Source organism: Malaclemys terrapin, chromosome 11 (assembly GCF_027887155.1).
Source record: "Malaclemys terrapin pileata isolate rMalTer1 chromosome 11, rMalTer1.hap1, whole genome shotgun sequence".
Taxonomy (NCBI): Eukaryota; Metazoa; Chordata; order Testudines; family Emydidae; genus Malaclemys; species Malaclemys terrapin.
The window spans coordinates 23,369,902-23,380,881 of NC_071515.1; the positions used below are offsets into that span (position 1 = coordinate 23,369,902).

Genomic DNA, 10,980 nt, shown 5'->3' on the forward strand with positions numbered 1-10,980 from the left:
GTATCATTACAGATGTGATTTTTGCATCTTCTGGGCTGATTGTTGGTATTGTATGGATTTTTAATCTCTATACAGATTGTCTTTTGTTCAAACAAACACACATATGAGTGTGTGGGTAGAGTAGAACCAATCTAATTGAGCACCAGATTCTGCCTCCTTGAGTCACAGTGAGTAGTACCTTAGTTGTCGAGTAGCCCAGTTGATTTCAGTGGGACAACTCATGGAGTAACATGAGTAAAGGGAACATAATCTTTCCCTAAATGTGAAAGTGTCAATCTCAACTCACTTTTCAGCAATAGTTTAATAGCAGCACATTTCTGTGAGGTGTCGTATTACTGAGACTGCATTACTTTTACAAAATATGTTCCAGGACATTTATTAGTGTAGTGTGAAGAGTTATGACAAATAAAATATGGCATTTGGCCAAATAAATGTGCCCATTGAAACCTTTCTGAGAGTGGGTCTTTGTCCGGCTAGCCTTGCCCCTTAGGTCTCCCTTACAGCAAGTGAGAAGAAGGGGGAAAGTTTACAGGGATGGGCAGGAAGCAGTTGAGGCCAGGTTAGAACAAGAACACTGTGTTGCCCTTCCTGCTGACCGGAAGAGTGGGCTGTATTTATACCCCACGTAGCCCTGTAAACACCCTCTTTACCTGGATCGAGCTGGCAGTAGGGGGATTATAATGTTACAACTTTCAGGGAAAGTGTGGGACCCTTAATGAAGGGGGGAGACAACCTAGTGACAGATGATGTGGAAAAAGCTGAAGTACTCAATGCTTTTTTTGCCTCGGTCTTCACAGACCAGGTCAGCTCCTACACTGCTGTCCTGGGCAGCACAGTATGGGGAGGAGGTGAGCAGCCCTCAGTGGTGAAAGAACAGGTTAAGGACTATTTAGAAAAGCTGGACATGCACAAGTCCATGGGTCCAGATCTAATGCATCCGAGGGTGCTGAGGGAATTGGCTGATGTGATTGCAGCGCCATTGGCCATTATCTTTGAAAACTCATGGCAATCTGGGGAGGTCCCGGATGACTGGAAAAAGGAAAATATAGTGCCCATCTTTAAAAAAGGGAAGAAGGAGAACCTTGGGAACTACAGACCGGTCAGCCTCACCTCAGTCCCTGGAAAAATCATAGAGCAGGTCCTCAAGGAAACCATTTTGAAGCACGTGGAGGAGAGGAAGGTGATCAGGAACAGTCAACATGGATTCACCAAGGGCAAGTCATGCCTGACCAACCTGATTGCCTTCTATGATGAGATAACTGGCTCTGTGGATATGAGGAAAGCAATGGACGTGATATATCTTGACTTTAACAAAGCTTTTGATATGGTCTCCCACAGTATTCTTGCCAGCAAGTTAAAAAAGTATGGATTGGATGAATGGACTATAAGGTGGATAGAAAGCTGGCTAGATTGTCGGGCTCAACAGGTAGTGATCAATGGCTCGATGTCTAGCTGGTATCAAGTGGAGTGCCCCAGGGGTCTGTCATGGGGCCGGTTTTGTTCAACATCTTTAACGATCTGGATGATAGGATAGATTGTACCCTCAGCAAGTTTGTGGATGACACTAAGCTTGGGAGGGGCGGGGGGAGAAGTAGATACACTGGAGGATAGTGATAGGGTCCAGAGTGACCTAGACAAATTGGAGGATTTGGCCAAAAGAAATCTGATGAGGTTTAACAAGAATAAGTGCAGAGTCCTGCATTTAGGACGGAAGAATCCCATGCACCGCTACAGGCTGGGGACCAACTGGCTAAGCAGCAGTTCTGCAGAAAAGGACTTGGGTATTACAGTGGGTGAGAAGCTGGATATGAGTCAGCAGTGTGCCTTTGTTGCCAAGAAGGCTCACGGCATATTGGGCTGCATTAGTAGGAGCATTGCCAGCAGATCGAGGGAAGTGATTATTCCCCTCTGTTCGGCACTGGTGAGGCCACATCTGGAGTATTGTGTCCAGTTTTGGGCCCCCCAAAACAGAAAGGATGTGGACAAATTGGAGAGAGTCCAGCAGAGGGCAACGAAAATGATCAGGGGGCTGAGGCACATGACTTACGAGGAGAGGCTGAGGGAACTGGGCTTGTTTAGTCTGCAGAAGAGAAGAGTGAGGGGGAATTTGATAGCAGCCTTCAACTACCTGAAGGCAGATGACAGAACAAGGAGCAATGGGGGAGGTCTAGTTGCAGTAGGGGAGGTCTAGGTTGGATATCAGGAAACACTTGCACTAAGAGGGTGGCGAGGCTCTGGAATGGGTTACCTAGGGAGGTGGTGGAATCTCCGTCCTTAGAGGTTTTTAAGGCCCGGCTTGACAAAGCCCTGGCTGGGATGATTTAGTTGGGAATTGGTCCTGCTTTGAGCAGGGGGTTGGACTAGATGACCTCCTGAGGTCTCTTCCAACCCTAATCTTCTGATTCTTCCATGCGTATATGTGGTGGATGTCCAGTACGGGTACTCAGTATGGAAGAGATACAGTTATCTGATAAAATGGATTGGAAAAGGATTGAAAGGAAATCATCCTTTATGGGAGTTGAGCAGGGGAGCTTGGGGCTCCTATGTCTTGTCAATGGGGAGCTGACCCCACTTCCTTCTCCTGGTCCCTTTAAGGGGGGCTGAAGAAGAGGGTTTAGGGCACCTATATCTTGAACAGCAGGGAGCCAACCCGCTCCTTCCTGCATTGTACAATTTGTTGCCAAGTACTCCCAGATATTATACGTGAATACAGTTGTAGCCTAATTAAACCATATCCATGGCCTCCTGTCTTTCTTCTGGCATGGATGGACAATGAATAAAGGTCACTCTGATGCAGATACCTTAATATTTGTTTTCTTGTATGCTCAATTTGGCAATCCACAATGGATCCCTCTCTTCCGGTATTAGTTTGAATTAGCAAGGTTCTGCTCAGATTGTGTGTGTGTATGTGTTATATCTTGGCTTTCTCGGGGAGAATAGCTACCTTTATATAAAATTCGGTCTGAACCCTCAACAAATTTCTATCATTTTAGTTCTTCTAAACCATTTTAATGTAGGGTTGATTTTAATGATAATTTACATGCAAGATGTTTGAATATTTAAAGCAAAAACTTGAAGCATACTTTTCAAGTGCGGAAACAAGATTTCCTCTTATTTTGTGAAATATCAGGTCCATATTGATTTTGTTAGCTCGGTAGCTTTGAGTTCTGATCGGTATTTCCCTGCATTCTGGAGAAACCTCTGGACAAAGGCAGCCTTCAATCCTGTGGTGGGTTTTTTGTTTTTGTTTTTTTTGGTGCCAATAATATCTGCTTTATGGACTTTGCTTTAAAGAAAGCATCTGTAACTCCGATATAGTTCTAACAATTCAATGGAAGTTTCACCTGAGGTAATGGCTGAGTAAGGCCCTTTCTGAGTAATTATAAATGGCTGTTAGGATTCTATAGGAATTACAGATGCTTTCTTTAAATCTGCCTCCAAAAAGTAGATATTATAATAGTGGTGAAAAACCCTTTAGAGGGTCAAAGACTGTGTTTGTCCAGAGGCTTCCTTAGAATGCAGGAAAATTAATTATTTGAACGCAAGGCTACTAAGTTAACAAAATTAATACAGACCTAGTGCAGTGAAAACTGTTCAAAGGACACCCTTCACAAGGCAACTACTTATCTTCAGAGACTTTCCCCAAAGTATCCCCGAGCCCAGTGGTTCTCAAACTTTTTTTTTTTTCACAGACCACTTGAAAATTGCTGAGGGTCTCGGCGGACCACTTAATGATCTTTCCAAATGTTGTTTGTACCATTAGCTAACTATTGTAAAGAGCTTTGGATAAAAGCGCTATGTTAAAAAACCTTAATAATAATAACCATTTTTTTGTTCTACAAATAAAAGCACACAACTCATATTTTAATATCAGTAGTCTTACCTTTCTAATGCGATGGATGTGCCCTCTCTACCCCACCGCAGCAGCCCCTGAGATGGGGCTGGGAAGGAGGGCCGTCTCTCCCCAGCAGCCACAGCCCTGGATCTGGGGAAAGTCACCTCTTTCTCTGGCCATCGCAGCCCTGCACATCCCAAATTCCTCCCACCCCTCTTCTCACCCCACTGCCCCCTCCCCCCTACCTACCCCTTATTCCCCTCAAGGCCACCACCTCACCTTACATGTGCGTCTTCTCCAAGGTCCAGGCACCTAATTAAGGGAGCCACACCTGTGCGGCTGCACTAATTAGGTGGGTGGCCCCTATTCTCTTGTGTGTGGCCACCCAGGCGCGCACCTTAGAGGGAACTATCCGCGAACCACCTGAATGGAGCTTGCAGACCACAGTTTGAGAACTTCTGCCTTAGCCATTCTGGTTACAACACTACTCCTCCTTCCATAGGCACCAACTTCCACTGTTCCCGGTGGGTGCTTGACCCCGCCCCTGCACCACTCTTGCCCCGCCCCCATTCCACCCCTTCCCCAAAGTCCCCATCCCCTTCCTGCCCCCATTCCACCCCTTCCCCCAAGTCCCCGCCCCTGCCCCACCTCTTCTCCACCTCCGCCCCTGAGCGTGCCGCGTCCCCACTCCTCCCCCCTCCCTCCTGGAAAGTCCTAAGTGCTGTTTGGCAGTGGGAAACGCTGGGAGGTAGGCAGAAGAGCGGGGACGCGGCATACTCGGGAGGGGGAGGGGAAGGAGGGGAGCTTGGCTGCCAGTGGGTGCAGAGCATGTCCCGGAGCATCCATGGAATCGGTGCCTATGCCTCCTTCACTGCAAGGCCATCTCTTTTAAGCAGCTGAAGTTTGTCTGTCCCTTGAGTGAGTGATTGACAGTGATGCTCAGACCTCAGTGGTTCAGGAGCCAAATTAGTGATGATCATTACCCTAAAGAGCCAAAGTAGGGTGAATTCACTGTTTCATTCTGTGTGTGTGTGTGTGTGTGTGTGTGTGTGTATAAAATTCTCACAGCAAAATGACTGACTAAGTATTATTAACCATCTGTAGTTGATAAAATAATAACATAGTAAAAGCATCCTGATTGGTTAATAACTTAGACTGGTTAGTAATGAAATCAGTGTTTTAATATCATGTGCTGCAAAGAACTGCAGGAGACCCATTAAAGCGTCACTTGCGGCTTGCGAGGCTCAGTCTGAGCATCACTTGGTTAAGACAAGTTTAACTACATTTAAAAAAGGAAAATATTGCCACGTCTATCTGAAAAATTTCATTATATAAGTCTTTGTCTAAAAGCAGTTCTCATAGGGTTTAAACCAAATCATATTGTTGTTATGCGGTAGCATGTAAACCAAGATCAGATCCCTTTGTGATAGGCACTGCACAAACACATACTGAGAGACAGTCCCTGTCCCAAAGAATTTACTAGCTAAATAAGCAAGACAAAGAGTAAGAGGGGAAAGAGAGATACAAAGAGGTGAAGTGACTTGCCAAAGGTCACACTGACCATCCGTGGCGGAGGTGGAATTTAATCTGCTGGGGATAGAACCAAGCTATCCTGAATCCCAGTTGACTCCCATTTCCACTGGTCTACAATACCCCCGACTTAATATCTAGCTCTGGCCATTTTACTTGGCCTTTCATATTTTGTCCTTCTGAATCTGCATTTACGGTGCAGTTGCTTTGTGGAGAAGAAAGGGAATAGAGAATAAAAATTCACAAGTACATCTGTGAACTAAAGGGTAAAATAAAATCTTGTCTAAATTCTGTCCAACTGCTGCATATCTCAATTGGCCTTTTTAACCAGAGGACTGGCCACATTTTTGAATTGTGCAGAAAGTACATTGAATATGTGTATATGTTTAATTATATAGGTCCTGCATAGACAGCAGTCCCAGCCTGCAAAGGAAAACACACCTCCAAGAGAAGAGGCCCCACCTCCACCTGCTGAGGACAGTTGTGCCAAAAAGCCAAGATCCCGTACCAAGATATCCTTGGAAGCTTTAGGCATCCTTCAAAGTTTTATCCATGATGTAGGCCTGTATCCTGACCAGGAGGCCATTCACACTCTGTCCGCTCAGCTGGATCTGCCCAAACACACGATCATCAAATTCTTCCAGAACCAGCGTTACCACGTAAAGCACCACGGGAAGCTAAAAGAGCATTTGGGAACAGTGGTTGATGTGGCAGAGTACAAAGATGAGGAGCTGCTGACTGAATCAGAGGAGAATGACAGTGAAGAAGGCTCCGAGGAAATGTATAAAGTAGAACCGGAAGAGGAGAATCCTGACAAAAGCAAGGCAACTCCTTCAGAAATTGACCAGAGATAATGTGAGCCCATGATACAGAAAGCAATACATTGATCCAAGGATTTTCTGTTTATTTTTATTAATTTGTTTTTTCCCCTCTTTTTGCATTTGTTGTTGTTATTTCTGTTGCACACGATCCGTGTGAAAACTGAATGAATTCAGCATCGTCCAATTAAAACATCACCTTGACACAGACACTTGAGTGTTACACTTTTACGTTTGACTGAGATAATAGTTGTAATCACATAGGATTATGCCTGTTTTAATCTTGCACTTATGAAAGGGACATCTAGCAAGTTAACAGGAAGAAAAAGACCTATGAAATCAATGAAGGAAAATTTACAGCTGTGTGTGTGTATATGTGTGTGTGTGTGTGTGTGTGTGCGTATGTGTGTGTGTGTATGTGTATATATATATACACACACATATATAATAAAAATTGCATGGGACAGAACTTTACAATCCGAAAGTATAGACTGTGAAATGAGTTCTTTAAAGATGAAACTTGTTTATGTATTAAAACCACTTCACAATGAGTTGCTTTGGCTTTTTGATAACTGCCGCCTGCTCTCAGGGTGTGGTGACTATTTTTGAATTCCTATTTATTTTCTATGTTTATCCCTGATTTTTTTTTATTATTGTTATTATATGGCTTCCTATCTGGCAACTTGATGGGTAATTTTTGAGGTATGTATTTAAAGACATAAATAAACACTGCCAAAAAAATAAGAGAGAAAACGGAAAAAAAAAAATCAGGGCACCTTAAAAACAACTACTATGTTAAAGTACTTTAAAACACAGTGCACACTTAAAATGATACAGCACGTTCCATTATTCAGACTGCCCTTTCTGTAGTGAACAGATGAATTTTCATGGAATTCAAAATGAGTAAAACTGAAATTCAGTGCATAGAAGACTTGTCCGTTAATGAGGTCTTGATTAAAAAATAGCATTTTGAGATTTGATGTATGGAATTCATACTATGAACCACGTTTTACTGTGGAGTTTATTTACTTGTTCTCTGTTTCAGTTCTTAAAATTTATACATTTATGCCTTTTATTTTTTGTTGTTGCTTTTAGTTTTTATTATTATTTTTTGATTCAACATAAAGTCAAGTTAGGAAACTAGAACGTCAAAACCCACATGGGTAGAAAACTGTCCAGTTAAATTGATTGATAAAGGGGGTCTCCCACTCTTGGCTTCCCTTTCCCTTTCACCTTTTATGTCTATTAAACTTGGGCTTCCTTTGTTTCATGCACATTATTTCAGTGGTACTAAGCGCTTTCAGCCACTGGTCTCACAAGCTGTAGCCCACATTCAGTGCATGGCAGCCCTGATGCGAACACATTTTTCAATCTTCCTGCAGCCTAGCAGCTCTAGGTAATAAGAGTGAGCGGCGATATCTGTGTAGTCACCTTCTTGTCATAAATTGAAACATTTTCCCAGACACCTAACATAGCAATTACATTACATAAAGCAGAACTTATGCTGACTGACTCTTCAATGGAATGAGCACTAAAGCTGCAATCTACTATAGTTTCCAACTGTTTTGAGGCCTCTTGTCGGGAGCAACACTAGGTAGCATTACTGTTCACTTCCATGTAATGATTTCCAAGAGAAGACCTCACCTTCACTACTATTGCAGCCGGACTTATTGCAGACTCCTTCTAAACTGCAGTCGGAACCACGTCTGCAGGGTTTCCTTTTTGTCCGTGTTGTGCTTTTATGTAACCTTGACAAAGACCTCATGCAATATCGCTTTGAAAGTTATTTTCTGTTTACCACACCAGGCATTGTAATATAACTGTTAATACTATTTATATATTTGAAAGGTATAAAAGTAGGAGTAAAAACAAAAAAACAAACCTCTGTGTTGATATTGACTCAGAACGTACAATATACAGGGAGAAGACATGTTGCAATACAAGCTATTTCTAGCTGCTCAGTAACCTCTGGAGTTTTTAAAGGGACTTTTTCAAATAATGTTTTGAAACATAACAGTATCTCTGCATTAATTTTATGTACCTTTGCAAAATGATGGTGGTTTGCTTAATTACGCCCTTCTTGCTCCTCATTCTTTATTTCTGTAGTATGCTGCAGCTTTAATCAGAAGTTCAATGGTTGTTGCTTTATGTTCTTTGAAGAGTTACTCTTTCAAAACTGTCTTCTTTTGCTGTTACTGAAATCACTCCATCTGTGTAAAAGGAAACTGATTTTTGCCCTTGCAAGGTTGTTCATCTGTTGATGGCATCAACATTTGGTATCTTTTACACTTCAACCAAAAATTTTATTAGGTATTTTTTCAATGCTGAGTCTTGCCTTTTATTTTTAATTTCACTGCCAATTTTGCAGTGGTTCTAAGTGAATCTGTGGGCATTTTAGCCTGTGGTCTTGCCAGAACTTTGCGAATTACAATGCATATATGTCTATTTATTCAGTATCCATCATATAATATCTATTTGGAAAAAGAAACTTTTCTTGTAGTGCCTCTTAACAAAGCACAATTTTCCGCCTTTTTTGTGAAATAAAAAATAATAAAAAAATCAAAAAACAAATTGTGTTTTATTGCGGTATCAACAATGTGAATAAGGATTAACATATTGTAAATGTTCTTTTTTCCATGTAAATCAACTTTATCTTTGTTATCACTAAGTGATAATTAATTTTTAACTTATGTGCATTGTTAGGCTGTTAGAATTTTTTGGTTGTTGAAATAAAACGCATTCAATAAATATGACTTCATTTGTCAAGTAATTCACTGGGCCTTATTTTCTTTCTCTCTGAGATCAAATGAACCAGGCCTATGAAATAAAGAAAAAATAAGTGTTCCTATTTTGGAAATAAGATTTGATCAGAACAGCATTCCCAGTCATTACAGATGTTTGCTAAATCCATATAAGGCCATTGATGTCAGTGGAGCTTTAGTGAATTAGAGCAGCTGAGAATCTGACCCATTATGTTACTGGATTTTTACTGTGTCACACACACATATCATCTGTGACAGGATGGGAAGGGAGGGGCATAGATGCATTGCCTTTCAACCAATTGGATCACGGTATGCAAAATGAACTCAAATGTATAAAGATATTTGTTAGCCCGCTCCCGTATTTCACTGATGGATATTTCTGTTTATAATTAAAAAGCCACAAATGACTGCGTGTCATGAAACTTTTGGAACACACATGTCCATGGTTAATGGACATAAAAAAAGGCTTTTATTATATTTATGGCAGGACATCCTACTGAGTGTCTAGGGGAATGCCTCAAGGATTGATGTATTTGTGGAAATGTGTGAAAATGATTTTTTTGAGGGAATGCAGATAAATGGAAAAAATTGCTCCAAATTCTTAAGCTAACAAAGTAGCAAGTGCTTGGATTCCATCCTAGCAGACAGAATTTATATTGAACTCCAGACTTAACAGTCCTTGCTTTAGGTATTGTCATTTTCCTCACCCCCATTATAATTCTATGCCTAGGATGCAGCGGTTCTTCCCTTAATGACTCATTTACATTCCACACGAAACCGGCAGAATTCCTTGTTTAAAAAAAAATAAAACGACAATAGATAACTGTGTCTTACGATACCCAACCACCTGCTTGTCAATTGAATTTTGGAATTTCACCAGAGACCAAGTAAAAACAACTGTATGTTAAATTAATGCTGCTGCACTTGGAAGCTACTCACACAAGCGCCATTTGGTTATGTTTTGTTTTTCTGGCACGCGTAATTGCTACTTTTCACTTTATTCCACTTACCTTTGAATGAACCCTGGGGCCTTTTTCTCTCTACAATGGAAGTAATAAGTGCACAGCAATACTGTACCTATTGACAGACAACACCACCACTAACCAAGCCTCTTCCATGTCAAAGCCACAGCTTGCCTAGTACCTGAAAAGATGCATCAGTCAGGCAGTCTTCAGCCCAGCATTAGGGACTGATCACTGCTCTGAACTACCAGTGAAGGCCTCATGCATAGCAGCTGCTGGACCAGGCCGTGGGGCTTCTGCTGACTTCAGTGGCCTTTGGGACCTGATTCAGCAAAGCACTTAAACGTGTACTGAAGTCTATCCTTATTCAGCAAGGGATCAATGGGATTTAAGCACGTGCTTGAGTTCTTTGCCAAAGTGGGAACTTGGTGGTCCAAGGTAATGAAGTTCTCAGAGCTGGTTTTAAATTTTCCATGGAAATAAAATGTCAACAAAACACAGAAAATGTTTCATAATTTCCCTCCAGTTCCTGATTAGGGCAATTTTGAAGCTCCTGCAAGGTGCTGAGTGCTTTTATCCCCATTTAAACCAATGGGTGCTTAGCCCCTTGTAGCAGACGGGCAAAGAAATAGCAGCATTAGTGTTTCCATCTATCCTCTAGACCTCTTTATTCGCACACTGTATTTTTTTTAATTTGAAAAAAAAAAAATCTTACAAACATATGGATACTTCTTCCAAACCCTTAAAAACAATCATTTAATAGCTGCTATGGTAGAAATATTTCTATTAATAATGCTTCTATTTCTCCACACTTTACCTGCTGCTGCTGTCTGTTAGGCATGTTTTAGTCTTCCAGACATATGTATTTCCATTTAAAAGCCTATGTAACTGAAAAAATAAACATTTAAGATTTTTTTAAATTATGTACAACATACTGTCTATTCCCTACAATTCATCATCATTCAAGGACACCTCTACCCTGATATAACACTGTCCTTGGGAGCCAAAAAATCTTACTGCGTTATAGGTGAAACCGCGTTATATCGAACTTGCTTTGATCCGCCGGAGTGCGC

General features: G+C 41.5%; 1 protein-coding gene across 2 annotated transcripts in view; it reads left to right on the plus strand.

Annotated features, from left to right (window-relative positions):
• Nucleotides 1–8,912, plus strand: part of SATB2 (SATB homeobox 2) — a 167,021-nt gene extending 158,109 nt beyond the window's left edge. For both annotated transcript variants that reach the window (XM_054044795.1, XM_054044796.1), the window contains one exon: nucleotides 5,764–8,912. In XM_054044795.1, the coding sequence (XP_053900770.1) occupies nucleotides 5,764–6,219 (456 nt within the window). In that variant the 3' untranslated portion in view covers nucleotides 6,220–8,912. The remainder of the gene's footprint in view (nucleotides 1–5,763) is intronic.
• Nucleotides 8,913–10,980: the final 2,068 nt, after the last annotated feature.